Source organism: Oncorhynchus kisutch, linkage group LG1, assembly GCF_002021735.2.
Source record: "Oncorhynchus kisutch isolate 150728-3 linkage group LG1, Okis_V2, whole genome shotgun sequence".
Lineage (NCBI taxonomy): Eukaryota > Metazoa > Chordata > Actinopteri > Salmoniformes > Salmonidae > Oncorhynchus > Oncorhynchus kisutch.
Window position 1 is genome coordinate 23,516,181 of NC_034174.2, and position 17,967 is coordinate 23,534,147.

The 17,967-nt window shown below is 44.5% G+C and overlaps 1 protein-coding gene across 1 annotated transcript in view; it reads left to right on the top strand.

The window, feature by feature from the left end:
- The first annotated feature begins 1,093 nt into the window (after positions 1-1,093).
- tafa4b (TAFA chemokine like family member 4b) overlaps positions 1,094-17,967 on the top strand; it is a 30,562-nt gene continuing 13,688 nt past the window's right edge. The window contains exons 1-3 of the mRNA XM_031835006.1: positions 1,094-1,220; positions 1,335-1,450; positions 10,674-10,829. Coding sequence (XP_031690866.1) covers positions 1,336-1,450; positions 10,674-10,829 — 271 coding nt within the window. The 5' untranslated portion in view covers positions 1,094-1,220; position 1,335. The remainder of the gene's footprint in view (positions 1,221-1,334; positions 1,451-10,673; positions 10,830-17,967) is intronic.

The window sequence follows — 17,967 nt, forward strand, 5'->3', positions numbered from 1 at the left end:
CCTGTCTCACACTCTGCCACATCTTCTCTCTCTTTGGTGACCTGTGTTATCAGTGGGTTGTCTCTGGTCTTATCTCTAATTACTTGCACTAGCAGAAGAGTGTTTATTGTCTGCTTTTATTCTACCTCAGAGAAGGTCTCAAATTACACCACCAGGGGGCAGAAGCATCACACTCAACGACTCACAGGAGAGGAGGTCATTTCAGGGACTGAATACTCCGCTACCTAACATGTACAATATTCCCAGGTGAATAAAACCATACTAATGAATTGAAATAATCCAGTAAAACATGAGAGAAAAGTTGATAGTTCATCTGTTGTAAGGGTACTTAGGTTTAAGAACAGACTGCCAACACTGGGCCTGCTGGCTCTGTAAGAGGTCCGTATCACAGATATTGACACACTCGTTCACTGGGGTGCTGAAACACTGGGGTGTGTGTATATGTGTGTGTGTACAGGTACAGACAGTTTCCAGTGCCATGTGAATGTACCCAACAAACAGTGTTTGTGTGCGTACGTGTGTGTGTGTTTTGGCTTGTTTGAACTGAATGTTTGTGTATGAGATTATCTGTGCTTTAGTGTGTTTCTCATGTATGATACTCTCTCTCTCTGTGTGTGTGTGTGTGTGTGTGTGTGTGTGTGTGTGTGTGTGTGTTTTGGCTTGTTTGAACTAAATGTTTGTGTATGGGATTATCTGTGCTTAAGTGTGTTTCTTATGTATGATTCTCTCTCTCTCTCTGTGTGTGTGTGTGTATATGTTTTTTATGGTGTGTTTCTCTCTGTGTGAGTGTGTGTGTGTGTGTTGCGTTTGAGTTCTCTGCCTGCCTCTCTGCTGGACTACTCTCTCTGAAGCTGTGTGTGATGTAGAGGGGATCACGTAGAGCCTGGGGGTAGGTGAGCCCACTGTAAACAATGAATCTGTGACAGAACCCTGGCCCTCACATCTCCTCTCCATCACCACGGGGCCCCCCATACAGCCCGCTACAGCAGTAAGGGACAGGGCCCGGAGCATGGGAGGGGGGCTGGTGCTGGGACACACATAGGAGCCACTAGGGGACTCTCTCTCTGACTGCCCCATCTGTACTCCCAGGGGCCGGTGCTGTATGAGAGGAGAAAGAGGAAGAGGTGGAGAACGTGTTTGCCATGACAGTGACCCTTATCCCATAGAGCATCCTACTCAGAGCAAGACTGACCAGAAAGGAGGACAGCGAGGACAGGAAGGTAAGACTGGTTCTATTTCATTGTCCTCTTCTTTTTGAAGTCCCCACTCCTCTCTTTCCTTTAAAACAGAGGAAAAACGGATTTGTTTGACCCCCCCCCCCCCTTCTATCTCAGGATGAAGTTGTGGGGGAGCTCAGTGTGGCCTTTGCAAGTGGCCCTCCTTTTCGCCGTGGTGATGTTCTGCGGTTGCCCGGTGTCCGCTGGCAGTCGTAACCATCGGGGACAGACAGGTACAGTAGGACCTGCTCTCCACCTAACCCCACATGAGGTTAATTTGTTTTTCATTGAGGCCACATGTGTGCCTGGAGTCTGTCATTAAGCATACCTCCTCATTGACACTTCATTTGTCCCCATGACAGCACAATAGGATCTAGAAGGACCTGTTTCAGGGGCATGAAGGCAAGCACCACGTCATTGGATAACATAGCCCGCAGCATATAACATTTTCAGTCATCTGCCAACTGTCACAAAATGTGTGAGATCCATTCGGGGTAGATAGACTGGTTAGTAGGCTATTATTTCTACACCATTTCCCTGTGCTTGACTCATAGACGGTTTAGTGCTACTGTAGGACATATAGACTAATGTAAGAGCTGCTTGTCTTAGTAGGAGGGTGTGAGAACTGTCTCAGTAATAACCATAATAATATAGATAACTTCTCCTCCCACAACTGACCCCACCCTCCCTGTTTCCATTATCACTCCCCTCAGAGGAAGACCCTGTCCAGGGCTAAAACACGTTTGCCACCCAACACTAATTGACACCCACAAGCTAATGCGTTGTGATTTGCATAATTCATTACCATGGTTCCCCTCGTGGCCAAAAAAGTGACGAAGACAAGCCCATAAATATTTCAGGAAGCCAAAGGGACAGTAGTGCTGAGTCAAACCTCTCCAGGCATGCCCTCCACCTCCACTTCCCCCAAAGTCTCTGTTTCTCATTTAATTATGACTATTTCCTTAATTATCCTTCACCATTTTTTCTCTCTTCCTCAAGTTTTTGCCTGGAGTGCAAGGTGACCTTTAGCTGGCACAGAAATGCCACCAGCATCCAGTGTTGGTGACTGATGGTATTAGTTTCTTTAAGACAGAGGGAGCGGAGGCAGGCGCTGGTGAGGTGGTGTTTTCGGCGGTGGGGTGTGCACAGCACTAATTGCAGTCCCAGTCTTTTGTGAAGGTCAGCTGGGGTCTCCTCTGCCCTCTGATTTCACACGCTGCTTTCCTTCCCCGACAACAGCAGCCAGACAACTCAGTTCCTCCACTGCTGCGATTCATTAGAGCTTTTCTATTCATTGGGAGAATTAACTTGTTTGCTGGAATGCTGTGTGTTATACAGAAAGGACTTATAAAATAGAAAATAATTGATCTGGTGTTACGATCCACACATTAGTTTTCCTCGGTTTTTCAGTTAGTGTTACTGTTCTGTTATTTATAGTTTTGCTGTGCCGTTTGTTCTGGTTCAATGTCCTGCTGTACCACTGGTGGCCACATGGTGGCTCTGGAGGTTAAAGGAAATAGCCTACCTCACACAGAAGCACCTTTGTCATCAACAATGGCACTCTGTGGTTTTGACAGTGCTCACCAGGAAACAGTTACACTAATAGGAACGGAGAGACTCTATTACCATGGAGGGAAGATTTGACTGATGTTTGTCAGGGAGAATAGATAGGAAACATATAACAGCAGCTTTTTTCTTGTTTCCTGTCAATGTTTGCAGGGCCATGAAACACAGTCGACTCCGAGTCCACGTCTTTGTTTTCTCACAGTAATGGTCTCTCTCTCCCAATAACAGTATCTGCTTGTGTGCTTGTGTGGTACGTGGGCCTTCTGTTTGTTCAATGCACTGACCATGTAGATGTGGGATCTTAATTTAAGCCAGTTTTCTACAGCAGGAAAATAATCCAGCAGCAACAGGAAATGTGAATTATTATGTGGATTATAGTTCATTAACTTTTTTGTAGTGGTTGATGCATTTTCCGTAAGGGAAAATCAAATCTGAAATTTAAAATTGGAAATTAAAAAGCCAGAAGCCTTTTTAACCTCAAATAATCTACATGTTTTAAATGTCCTGCAACAGCGTGATCAAATTAAGATCCTACATCTGTACGCAGTGCACACGCACACGCACACACACGCGCACACACTTTTAGTCCTCTATATACCATCAAACAAACTCTTGTACTGCACACAGACAGATCACAGATAGGTGGCTGCAGGGTGCAGGTCTCTAATGCCCGAAAACCAATTTGTGTTGTGTTAGCTGTTTTTGGGCCCTAGCCCTGCCACAGTAGCTTTTGATCAAGAACAAGCTAGACCAGAAGTTAGGGAACACAGAGAACCCAACACATCCACCCACATGCCGGTGCTGCTTAATGATTTCTCTGGGCATTCACCTTTTTAAAAGAGAGAAAACGGTTGACTTTGTCATCTTCACTTTAAACAGGACATGTATGGCAGCTATACTGTCCCCTGACATCATTATGCACCTCACTCTGGGCAGAGAGAGAGGATGTTATTGCTGAGTGGGTGAGAGTGTCACTCCTCTTTTCTCTGGGAGCCTGAGTTTTAGCCTCACCTTATCAAAGTCAATGAGCCCACAACTAGACATATACACCTCACTGCAAAGTCACCCTCAGCAGACCAGAACCTCACTCCAATACGGGAGTGTCTGCTGAGTGAAGATGCACCACAATCACCCTAAACATGGTTATATCCCTCTTATAAGGGACTAATATTGCATATATCTTGGGTAATTACCATAGTAAAAGATCATGTCTGAGCTCAGGGAGCTGAGAGCTGATACTGTATCAAACTCTTTGGCTTTGTTCAACATGTATGTTATTATAACACATTGAAATGTGTCCAAGTAGCTGCTCCAGTTGTGATACAAGGGCTTCAGACGAGCTACACTTGACAGTGTGAGAGGGGTTCGAATTAGAAGTGCTTCCTCTGTGTGTGAGAGAGTGTGTGTTTTCCTCCTTGACAAACACTGCTTTGCGGTCACAGTGGGTGGGTTTTATTGGGGATAGATTTGCGTATAAATGAGGTTCCTGCACAGGACCACTCAGCCGTACAAACAACCTGTTAGATTAGCATAAATCTGTGGACGGGGCCTGATTTGGGCCTGTTAAACACAGATAATGTCAGCCTGATTGATGGGCTGTGTCGGATAGGAGTGTTCACAGCCGAGGAGAGGGGAGAGGAGAGGAGGAGGGTGGGATTGCAGGATATGATGGTGGGGTGTGGTGTGAGGTGGGGGAAAGGAGAGAGGTGGGGTGGAGATCGGAGGAGAAGGGAGGAGAGAGGAGAGGAGGAGGGGGTGGGAGTGCAGAATACAAAGGTGAGGTGTGGTGGGAGGTGGGGGAGAGGAGATGGAAGAGAGAGGGGTTGAAAGTGGAGAGAAGAAGGGTGCAGGGATAGGAGGGAATTAATCAGTAGAAGGTGGAAAACAAGGGAGATGGTGAAGAGAGAGGGGTTAGAGGTGTGGAAGAGGAGGATGTGGATGGTGACAGGGGGAATGGGGGAGATAATATTAGTATTTACTCTAAAAGGGTTACTTTATGTGGAAGACTACGTAAAAATGTGTGAGGCCGTGGAGACATTTTGTGACATTATTCCATTTCACCAGAGGAAATATATTCAGACTTATTCTGTTTAGTGAAAACATAGAGACATTTTCTAAATCATTCTGATTTCATTCATTCAGGGCCTCATCAGCTCCATTGTTTAATTAGTTTAGGTGTAGCTCATGTTGCTGTTGTTGTGCTGCGGGTGCAGTCTGTGTCTGTCGTCAACATTGACTGAGCTCCCTCAGATAGAGACAGGAAATGTCTGGCCTTTCGCAGCAGACATGCTAGTCAGTTATTGACAGGGGAAAGACAGAAATTGCACAATTCTGTCTGTCAGAATACATCAGTCGGCTGGCTGCTTCATCAGTTCAAAGGAGCACTGCTTAGTTTGCCACCCAGCAAACACTTGTCTGGTTGTCACAGGAATGTAAATGCATTTTTATTTCAGCCTGAGCTGAGGTTTATTACATTAAGGCTGCCATTATACCACTTTGCGATCTTGAACAAGACGGTTTAAGAAGAGCACCAAGCCACTGGGGTGGCAGGGTAGCCTAGTGGTTAGAGCGTTGGACTAATAACTGAAAGGTTGCAAGTTCAAACCCCTGAGCTGACAAGGTACAAATCTGTCATTCTGCCCCTGAACAGGCAGTTAACCCACTGTTCCTAGGTCGTCATTGAAAATAATAATTTGTTCTTAACTGACTTGCCTAGTTAAATAAAGGTCAAATAAATGAGATCCACTCTCAGATACTGTTTGTATTTCTCTGACTCAAGCCAATGCCCCAGAATCATCTTTACAGACCAGGGACAGTCAAGACAAGACATTACTTCATGGTTACAGTAGTGATTCATACAAACATATGAATACGTTATGGAATGCTGCACTTGAAATCAAATCAAATAATATTTTATTTGTCACATACTTCTACACAACAGGTGTAGACTGTGGTTACGGGCCCTTCCCAACAATGTAGAGGGAAAAATGTTAACACAAGGAATAAATACAATGGCCATATACACGGGGTACCAGTACCATTACAGAGTGGATGTGCATTCGTACGAGGTAATTGATTTAGATATGTACATACAGGTAGGGATAAAGTGACCAGGCAACAGCATAGATGATAAACAGTAGCAGCAATGTATGTGATGAGTCAAAAGAGTTTGTGCAAAAATGGTCAATGCAGATAATTAAATACTTAACTAAATAGCTACACGGACTAACTATTTAGCAGTATTTTGGCTTGGGGTACCCTCTGTAGCATTTTGTGGTCAGATGTCAAACAGTTGACATACCAAGCAGTGATGCAGCCAGTCAAGAGGCTGTCTATATTTCAGCTGTAGAACCTTTTGAGGATCTGAGGGCCCATGCCAAAACTTTTGAGCCTCCTGAGGGGGAAGAGGCATTGTTGTGCCTTCTTCACAACTGTGTTGGTGTGTGTGGAACATGATAATTCCTTAGTGATTTGGAAACCGAGGAACTTGAAGCTCTCGACCCTCTCCATTACAGCCCCATCGATGTGCATTTGGGCGTGCTCGGCACTCTATTTCCTGTAGTCGACGATCAGCTCCTTTATCTTACTGACTTTGAGGGAGAGGTTGTTGTCTTGGCCCCACACTGCCAGATCACTGACCTCCTCCCTATTGGCTGTCTCATCGTCATTAGTGATCAGGCCAACCACCGTTGTGTCATCAGAAAACTTAATGATGGTGTTGGAGTCATGGTGGCCCCGCAGTCATGGATTAGGGAGTACAGGAGAGGACTAAGCACGCACCCCTGAGGGGCCCCCGTGTTGAGGGTCAGCGTGGTGGATGTGTTGTTGCCTACCTTCACCAACTGGGGGAGGCCCATCAGCAAGTACAGGATCCACTTGCAGAGGGAGGTGTTCAGTCCCAGGGTCCTGAGCTTAGCGATGGGATTGGAGGGGACTATGGTGTTGAATACTGAGCTATAGTCAATGAACAGCATTCTCACATAGGTATTCCTTTTGTCCAGGTGGGAGAAGGCAGTGTGGAGTGAAATAAAGATTGCGCAATCCTTGGATCTGTTGGGGCGGTAAGCGAATTGGAGAAGGTGCAGGATGTCTGGGATTATGGTGTTGATGTGAGCCATGACCAGTTTTTCAATGCATTTCATGGCTACAGATGTAAGTGCTACGAGGCGATAGTCATTTAGGTTACCTTGGCGTTCTTGGGCACAGGGACAGTGGTAGTCTGCTTGAAACATATATGTATTACAGACTGGGTCAGGGAGAGGTTGGAAATGTCAGTGAAGACACTTGCCAGCTGTTTAGTGCATGCTCTGAGTACGCATCCTGGTAATCCATCTGGCGCCGTGGCCTTGAGAATGTTAACCTATTTTAAAGGTCTTATTCACGTCGCCTATGGAGAGAAAGATCACACAGTCGACTTTCCTTTCCTAAAACATGTTTTTCTTTTAAGACGGATCCAGACTCATACAGTATAGATTAGTGGAAGAGGAAAATACTGTAGAGAGAAAAATGAATGGAGAAATTGAGAGAGACACATGGAGAGAGAGCGAGACACAGAGAGAGAGAGCTAGAGACAGAGAGAGAGAGAGAGAGAGAGAGAGAGAGAGAGACAGATAGACAGACAGAGAGTGAGACAGACAGACTGACAGAGAGAGAGACAGAGAGAGACAGACAGACAGCGAGAGAGATGCTGCTCTGTGTTTAGAGAACTCCTGCCCCTGTGACCTCATTATGCCACCAGGAGGCAGCGTGCTCTTTGTTCTCCTTACTGCCTGTGACAGAGCCCTCTGCCTCTGCCTCCCCTGAATCTCTCTCTCTCTCTCTCTCTCTCTCTCTCTCTCTCTCTCTCACTGTCTCTCTCTCTCTCTCTCTCGCTGTCTCTCTCGCTGTCTCTCTCGCTCTCTCTCTCTCTCGCTGTCTCTCTCTCTCTCGCTGTCTCTCTCGCTCTCTCTCTCTCTCTCTCGCTGTCTCTCTCTCTCTCTCACTGTCTCTCTCTCTCTCTCTCTCTCGCTGTCTCTCTCTCTCTGTCTCTCTCTCTCTCTCTCTCTCTCTCTTGCTCTCTCTCTCTCTCTCTCTCTCTCTCTCTTCCCCCCCCCCTCTCCACTTTGCCCGTGGTAGAAAAAAACAAGATTGTTTTTCAGATGGGGCACTAGCTATCCCTTCTTTACCCAGGCATTGGTATGCAGACTGTGATACAGGATGCCACACTAACAAGGGGATTGTTTTTGAAGGGAATTTTGTGTTTGAGATAGATGTGAGAAATGGGATGGCTTGTGTTGGTGTGCATTTGTGTGTGCATTTGTGTGTGTGTGTGTGTGTGTGTGTGTGTGTGTGTGTGTGTGTGTGTGTGTGTGTGTGTGTGTGTGTGTGTGTGTGTGAGCATCTATAGGTGTAATCCGCCAGCTCCTTGTGCCCCTGGGGAGATTGGGACAGAGGACTGAGGAAAATGAAAACAGAGGGATGATGGCGGAGGAGTGCCCTCTGAGAGCGAGGGATCATTGAGAGGGCTTTCTGGAGAAGAGAACAAACAAACCTTAAATCAGGAAAGATGAGAGGGGCCATGGCCTGTCGAAATAGAACCTTCCATTGAGTGTGCATGTGTGTGTTTGTGTGTGTGTGTTAGGAAGGTTACTATGCTCATTCAACTCAGGGTTAAGCATGAAATGATTTGAACTTTAAACAAAGTGGTGTGAAATCTGACTTTACCGTAGTTGTAACATACTGTAAATGGATTCATATTGAACATGTACAGACAGTTTGCATCCCACACTCAAACATTTCCCTCTGTCGTACTCCCACACAAATGTGTTGACACATTGTGTAAGGACTACTGTAAAACCACACAAATGTGTTGACACATTGTGTAAGGCCTACTGTAAAACCACACAAATGTGTGAAACATTGTGTAAGGACTACTGTAAAACCACACAAATGTGTGAAACATTGTGTAAGGCCTACTGTAAAACCACACAAATGTGTTGACACATTGTGTAAGGACTACTGTAAAACCACACAAATGTGTGAAACATTGTGTAAGGACTACTGTAAAACCACACTAAACATCAGGGTAGAAATCTAAACGGATAAAGGTTATATTCATCAATAAGAAATAGCCACGAGATAATTAAATCCAGGGAGCTAAACAGAAGGCTAAAATTGTTAGGCTTCATTATGTGGAGAGTTTTATAAAATAATTTGTAACCAATGGCAGGTTGTGAGCATGTTGATAAATATTTAAATGTTACAGTTTCGTTATCCTTATACAGTACATACAAGGACAAATCATCAGAAATAGGGGTATTGTACACCAGTTGGCTACTGTGAAAACATATCATGGTGTTGAATGTCATTTCTGACCCACGCAACATTGTAAAAGATCACCTTTTCTACGTGACTTGTCAACTGATACAATATCGCATGTCTCTCTGCTTGACATTCATCAGCTTATCAATGAAATTCAGATAATGAGTGGAATATATTATATACAATCCAGGTATTTCAGCGGTGCATTGTACACTACAATATCATTCCAAATTATAGCACATAGAGTGAGTGACTCTTTACACTTAGTAGCTGATAATGATGTAGAATGATGGCGTAGTATTTACAGCCACGTTTTCCCTTCAACATAAAATTGATACATTATGAAGTAAAAATATAGAAATGTACAGTGTTCAGCAGTTATCAAACTATATACAGTGAGGGGAAAAAGTATTTGATCCCCTGCTGATTTTGTACGTTTGCCCACTGACAAAGAAATGATCAGTCTATAATGTTAATGGTGGGTTTATTTGAACAGTGAGAGACAGAATAACAACAAACAAATCCAGAACAACACATGTCAAAAATGTTATAAATTTAATTTGCATTTTTTTCCCTCACTGTACATTGACTCGGCACTACATAATGGTTCAGTAGTTATCCGTTTCTAGTAGTTTGATTAGGTGATAGTTAATTGTATTGTTAACAAATGACAAGAAAATCATATCAAAAGTAGACTAAATTGACTACTATATTGCATTTTGAAAGCAGATACTTACAGTAGATTGATCATGTATCCAAATTGAAAGATCTATTTTTATTGCAGTGAACAAGTTACTTTGTGAATTTGTTTGTGCTTAGTCAATTGAAAATATGCTTACACTCTCTTATGGCTTCCCCACAGGAGAGCCCTCTTTGGTTCCAAAGAGAACACTTTTTTGTTCCATGTAGAACCCTATGTGGAAAGGGTCCTACATGGAACCAAAAAGGGTTCTTCAAAGGGTTGTCCTATGGGGACAGCCGAAGAACCATGTTAGGTTCTAGATAGCACCTTTTTTGCTAAGAATGTAAGTTTTTAAACACAAGCAATTTTGCGCTTAGAATTGGGAAAATGAACCACATACTGGTGAACATTGCAACAAAGTTGCAACAAATGCAACAAAAAACTGTACTATAACAAAAAAAACTTTGGCTTTGATTATATCCTCATTTAAATAACGTTAGTAGAATTTTCTTTAGAAGATAACCCTGCACACAATGAAAGGTCAGGCTTTTAATGTTAATGATGCTGATGAGCTGAGAAAGGACCTGTGTGTCGACGGCATAACTACAGTTACTCTTATATTGAAATTGAAACTGTCTGCCTCCTAGAATAATTCCTTGTGTTTATACAACTGTAAATAATTCAACCGTTTTTTTTCTATTGTAAAAACTCTGAATACTCAATGGGTGGTTTTGTCCATTATTGTATTTTGATAGAAGTGTCTGTTTTTAAGTGCAAATATTGAAATACTACTGCACCAGCAACCACATTGAACAATGTTTTATGGTCTCTCTCTCTCTCTCTCTCTCTCTCTCTCTCTCTCTCTCTCTCTCTCTCTCTCTCCCCCTCTCTCTCTCTCTGTCTCTCAGCCTCCTACCAGGTAAAGCAGGGGACCTGTGAGGTGGTGGCCATTCACCGCTGTTGTAATAAGAACAAGATTGAGGAGCGCTCTCAGACCGTCAAGTGCTCCTGTTTCCCAGGCCAGGTCGCTGGCACAACCAGAACCAGGCCCTCCTGTGTGGAAGGTAAACATACATTGTGTATGTGTGTGAAGATCACACCAGAGCTGTGTTTGAAGGTCTTGATGAATTCACCTCACAGCCAGACACCGGAAGCTGGCACGAGCTTGAATAGTCTCACAAAGTGCTTTAGCTCTCTACTTCACGATAAAGGGGGTCTGTATTTCTCTGTTGTGCACAGTAGTCTGTCCCCCATCCTGTCTTTAGTATATCATGTAACATTAAAGGTTAGGGCCACAGCAGGCTAATGCAGGTAATGGAGGATTATTCTGAACTGTCGCCTTCCTTCTCATAGAGGGAAATATACCACATCTGTCAGCCTGATGTTTAAAAGGAATGATTTCATTTGGGAAAACATTCCATTTCACATCTATTCAAGCCTCTATACCAGATGTTCATAGAAGAAATCTCATGCACTTTGTCATATCACTAGACTCAACAATGTTGGATTATGTTAACACAAATAAGACCCTGCACTAAGAAGAAATATTATATTTATTTATAAAAAGATTGCTGGAAAAGGTGTGTGTGTTTGTTTATGTGTGTGGGAGAGGGTTGTATGTGTATGTGAGAGAGACTGATGGATTGATGAGAAAATGGAGCGAGATTAAGTTACGAAGGGGTGGAGATGTTTTAGCGATGCTAGTGAGAGAAAACCATGGGATCGTTTTGATTTTGAACTTCCATTGCCGTCTGTTGCTCTGAGGGCAGAGACAGAGCCACTGAGTGGCCATGTCCAAATACCCATATGTACATCCTAAATAGTAGATATAAACACAGCAGCTCTTTCTTCATTAAACTATTTGTTCTTTCCGTGATATTTAAAAACGTTGTTAGTTAAAACAGTACAAAACAATTGATCTCAAACAACATGTTCAAGTTTAACGTTGCACGCAGCCTACGCCTGATTTAGAATTACCTCATGATTTACCTAATATTTACCAAGAGTTGTCATCTATATTTTTCGTAGCTGTCTATTTACCACCACAAACCGATGCTGGCACTAAGACCGCACTCAACGAGTTGTATAGGGCCATAAGGAAACAAGAAATTGCACATCAAGAGGCAGTGCTCCTAGTGGCCATTGATTTTAATGCAGGGAAACTGAAATCCATTTTAATCCATTTTTTTCCATCATGTCACCTGTGCAAATAGAGGCGACAAAACTATGGATCACCTTTACTGCACACATAGAGACACATACAAAGCTCTCCCTCGCTCTCAATTGGGCAAATCTGACTGTAACTATATCCTCCTGATTCCTGCTTACAGGCAAGAACTCAAACAGGAAGGACCAGTGGGAGTGGTCAGATGAAGCGGATGCTAAGCTACAGGACTTTATCACTAGCAAAGACTGGAATATGTTCCGGTGTTCATCCGATAACATTGAGGAGTTTACCACATCAGTTACCGGCTTCATTAATTAGTGCATCGACAACGTCATCCTCACAGTGACTGTACCACATATCCCAAACAGAAGCCATTGATTACAGGCAACATCTGCACTGAGCTAAAGCTAGACCTGCCACTTTGAAGGAGCTGGACACTAATCCGGACGCTTATAAGAAATCCCACTACGACCTCAGACAATCCATCAAACGGTCAAAACATCAACACAGGACTAAGATCGAATCCTACTGCGGTTCCGGTTCTGATGCTCGTCGGATGTGGCAGGGCTTGCAAACTATCACGAATTACAAAGGGAAATCCAGCTGCGAGCTTCCCAGTGACGTGAGCCTACCAGATCAGCTAAATTGCTTCTATGTTTGCTTTGAGGCAAGCAACACTGAATCATGCATGAGAGCACCAGCTGGCTACTGTGATCTTGCTGTCCGTAGTCAATGTTTAATTATTTATTTGATTTCACCTTTCTTCAACCAGGTAGGCTAGTTGAGAACAAGTTCTCATTTGCAACTGCGACATGGCCAAGATAAAGCAAAGCAGTTCGACACATACAACAACACAGAGTTACACATGGAATAAACAAACATACAATCAATAATACAGTAGAAAAATCTATATACAGCATGTGCAAATGAGGTAGGATAAGAGAGGTAAGGCAATAAATAGGCCATGGTCTGTGTCCACATCACTAATAATTATCACGTTCCACACACCAACACAGTCGTGAAGAAGGCACAACAACGCCTCTTCCCCCACAGGATGTTGTAAAGATTTGGTATGGGCCATCAGATCCTCTAAACGTTCTACAGCTGCACCATTGAGAGCATCTTGACTAGCTTCATACATTCATACACTTCTAAATTAATTTGGCTGCAGGACACTCCCACATCATAGGGGACACAGTAAACAGTTGGGAGTTGGGGCTAATTTCCTTGTAAAACTTATGTGAACAAACTTAAAATGTATAAATTGATGGTTTGCATTGCGCGATGCCAAGGTCATATTTTTCCTTATTCTGTTCCAGTAAAAGGGATGTTCAGATTCACATAGATCTGTGGACCATACTTTAATGGCTAGCTCAGAATATTAGCTTTCCAAAAGTTGTTTGTATATTATAGAGATCAGCCATTTAAGCAGCCCATAAATCCCATCATTGGATGGTTTGGTAGTTAGGTTTGCCAAGGGACTCCATAGGCCGGCATAGCTGACCTAACTAAATATAGAAAGAAAGAGGTGCCTGGTAATATGTATGTTTATTTCAAATCTTGGAATGTTCTCAAACCATTACTGGTCTGTCTGATTCCGCCTTTATTCATGATATCCATGCATTTACTAACAAAAAGGTGTTTGTCTGCCTCTGTTATTGCCGTATTGGCTTATCCAATCCAAACTTCTTCTTAACTAAGCTATCTAGAAGGTATTGTAAACTATGATACATTCTGTGACCACCTAATGCCTTGAGTAATGAATGCCTGCTTAACATCACATTGAGCGATATGCTACTCATTTGGTATAAGAGCTATTAGGAATAGAGAGAGGAGAGGGGAATAGAGAGAGGAGAGGGGAAGAGAGGGGATGAGAGAGAGGAGAGGGGAAGAGAGAGGGGAAGAGGGAGAGGAGAGGGGAATAGAGAGAGGAGAGGGGAAGAGAGAGGAGAGAAGAAGAGAGAGGAGAGAGGAAGAGAGAGAGGGGAACAGATAGAGGAGATGGGAAGAGAGAGAGGAGAGGGGAAGAGAGAGAGGAGAGAGGAATAGAGAGAGGAGAGGGGAAGAGAGAGAGGAGAAGAGAGAGAGAGGAGAGGAGAAGAGAGAGAGGAGAGGGGGAAGAGAGAGAGAGAGAGAGGAGAAGAGAGAGAGGAGAGGGGAAAAGAGAGAGAGGAGATCGGGAAGAGAGAGAGAGGAGAAGAGAGAGAGGAGAGGGGAAGAGAGAGAGAGGAGAAGAGAGAGAGGAGATGGGGAAGAGATAGAGGAGAAGAGAGAGAGGAGAGGGGAAGAGAGAGAGGAGAAGAGAGAGGGGAGAGGGGAAGAGAGAGAGAGAGGGGGACGAGAGAGAGAGAGAGAGAGTAGAAAAGAGAGAGGAGAGGGGGAAGAGAGAGAGAGGAGAAGAGAGAGAGGGGAGGGGGAAGAGAGAGAGGAGAAGAGAGAGAGGAGAGGGGAAGAGAGAGAGGAGAGGGTGAAGAGAGAGAGAGAGGAGAAGAGAGAGAGGAGAGGGGAAGAGAGAGAGGAGAGGGGGAAGAGAGAGAGAGGAGAAGAGAGAGAGGGGAGGGGGAAGAGAGAGAGGAGAAGAGAGAGAGGAGAGGGGAAGAGAGAGAGGAGAGGGGAAGAGAGAGAGGAGAAGAGAGAGGGGAGAGGGGAAGAGAGAGAGGAGAGGGGGAAGAGAGAGAGAGAGGAGAAGAGAGAGAGGAGAGGGGAAGAGAGAGAGGAGAGGGGGAAGAGAGAGAGAGAGAGGATAAGAGAGAGAGGGGAGGGGGAAGAGAGAGAGGAGAAGAGAGAGAGGAGAGGGGAAGAGAGAGAGGAGAGGGTGAAGAGAGAGAGAGAGGAGAAGAGAGAGAGGAGAGGGGAAGAGAGAGAGGAGAGGGGGAAGAGAGAGAGAGAGGAGAAGAGAGAGAGGAGAGGGGAAGAGAGAGAGGAGAGGGGGAAGAGAGAGAGAGAGGAGAAGAGAGAGAGGAGAGGGGGAAGAGAGAGAGAGAGGAGAAGAGAGAGAGGAGAGGGGAAGAGAGAGAGGAGAGGGGAAGAGAGAAAGGTCAGTGGAACTGATGCCAGTGGAGATACATGAATTGTGCAAGATGGGAAGTGAAAACAGAGCGATGTCTTAATTAATAAAACATTTGGGTAATTCATATATTAATCTATTGTTCATAGCCCTATGCTGCCATATCACCTGAGCATGTGCTATGCAAGTCAGAGGCAAAAAATATCCGCTGGAGAAAGATTTAGATAGGCCTATCATAAACACAAATTAAAATGTGATGCCAGCAATCAGCACAATAACACTAAAATGTCTAATGGTTGTACATGTCATCTTCATCATATTATCGCATAGCTGTCTATCCCCCTTAAAACTTTCCTTGGCCGACAGCCAAGATCTGGGCCTGCAGTTTGTCTGGATAATACAGGTTAGCCTGCTACACACATGCATCCAGTTCTAGGCTGTGGCTCAATGTATTGGATAATAAAAATAATAAAAATAATAAAAATAATAAAAATAATAAAAATAATAATAACAAAATATTCAAATCAAACACGTACACGCTTTCACACGCAAACGTACAGTATATATTTTTATTCACAACTTCATCACGGTGTTAGTAAGGCTTTCAGTCGTCCCCTTCAGTTCATTTATGGCCTTTATCACCCCTCATGCACGCACGCACGCATGCACAAACACACACACACACACACACACACACACACACACACACACACACACACACACACACACACACACACACACACACACACACACACACACACACACACACACACACACACACACACACACACACACACACACACTCAGCTCTAACTCTGTCTCACAACCAATCCAGATGCATTAACCCCCCTCCAGTGGAAAATAGATAGGTTTCACGTACGTGAGCAGAGAGGATGAATCAAACAGAACAGAAATGTGTAGACAGACAGACCCGCAGCGACTGGTAAAGTAACCTCAGACTCCAGCATTAATGTCTCTGTTCCTTGGAAAGAGGTTGTTCTAGGCTGGCCAGGTCAGGTCAGCTCCAGTGAAGACTGAACCTCCAGTCAAAAAGCTGCTTTCTGTCTCAGATACAGATGTGGAGACCTTGGAGGGGGACTTTGTCATTGTACTGTGTATGAAGAACACAAGCATTGGACTGATGGGAGATTTACAAATCAAGGGCATCTTACAGTTATTAAGTACAGTTGTTGCTTGTAAATTATGTCATTTTACGACAAACTACCGTAGCACTGTCAATGTTCAACAACAATAGCTATATAAACTATTGCATAGTGATCATGGTATGAATGTTATCATATGAATGCTTTTTTCTCTATTCCTTTTCACACACATCAAACATATGAGATGCTTTTCCTATAGCTGACCAATAGAGGACACTCTTTACCAGTCATATGTCTTGTAGTAGACTGCTGGTACCCAAAGCTAGGGAGAAGCCAGAGATCTGTCATGCATCTTTAGTCTTTTAACCTGATAGAAAATAATGATGAAGAGAAATAATATAACTATGATTTGATGTATGTTAGGTATTGGTTATTAACAGCCTGAATGAATAAACATACATACAGTACACAGAAAAAGCTCTTTTCCCTCCTAACATCAACAATGTCAAAGGGAGCTAGTCCACTGTGGACTTGGCTCATTAGAGTCTGCTGCCAGGCACGGTGGCCTCTCAGGTAATGGAGAAAGAGAGAGGCTCTTTCCACTATCCTCCATGATGTTATGGTGTAGTCCCTCTGGGGCAGCTCCCTCTGGGGCAGCTCACATGAAGTGCTTTGAGAGACTAGTCAAGGACCATATCACCTCCACCCTACCTGACACCGTTGACCCACTCCAATTTGCTTACCGCCCGAATAGGTCCACAGACGATGCAATCTCAACCACACTGCACACTGCCCTAACCCATCTGGACAAGAGGAATAACTATGTGAGAATGCTGTTCATCGACTACAGCTCGGCATTCAACACCATAGTACCCTCCAAGCTCGTCATCAAGCTCGAGACCCTGGGTCTCGACCCCGCCCTGTGCAACTGGGTACTGGACTTCCTGACGGGCCGCCCCCAGGTGGTGAGGGTAGGCAACAACATCTCCTCCCCGCTGATCCTCAACACTGGGGCCCCACAAGGGTGCGTTCTGAGCCCTCTCCTGTACTCCCTGTTCACCCACGACTGTATGGCCACGCACGCCTCCAACTCAATCATCAAGTTTGCGGACGACACAACAGTGGTAGACTTGATTACCAACAACGACGAGACGGCCTACAGGGAGGAGGTGAGGGCCCTCGGAGTGTGGTGTCAGGACAATAACCTCACACTCAACGTCAACAAAACTAAGGAGATGATTGTGGACTTCAGGAAACAGCAGAGGGAACACCCCCCATCCACATCGATGGAACAGTAGTGGAGAGGGTAGCAAGTTTTAAGTTCCTCGGCATACACATCACAGACAAACTGAATTGGTCCACTCACACAGACAGCATCGTGAGGAAGGCGCAGCAGCGCCTCTTCAACCTCAGGAGGCTGAAGAAATTCGGCTTGTCACCAAAAGCACTCACAAACTTCTACAGATGCACAATCGAGAGCATCCTGGCGGGCTGTATCACCGCCTGGTATGGCAACTGCACCGCCCTCAACCGTAAGGCTCTCCAGAGGGTAGTGAGGTCTGCACAACGCATCACCGGGGGCAAACTACCTGCCCTCCAGGACACCTACACCACCCGATGCTACAGGAAGGCCATAAAGATCATCAAGGACATCAACCACCCGAGCCACTGCCTGTTCACCCCGCTGTCATCCAGAAGGCGAGGTCAGTACAGGTGCATCAAAGCTGGGACCGAGAGACTGAAAAACAGCTTCTATCTCAAGGCCATCAGACTGTTAAACAGCCACCACTAACATTGAGTGGCTACTGCCAACACACTGTCAATGACACTGAGTCTACTCCAGCCACTTTAATCATGGGAATTGATGGGAAATGATGTAAATATATCACTAGCCACTTTAAACAATGCTACCTTATATAATGTTA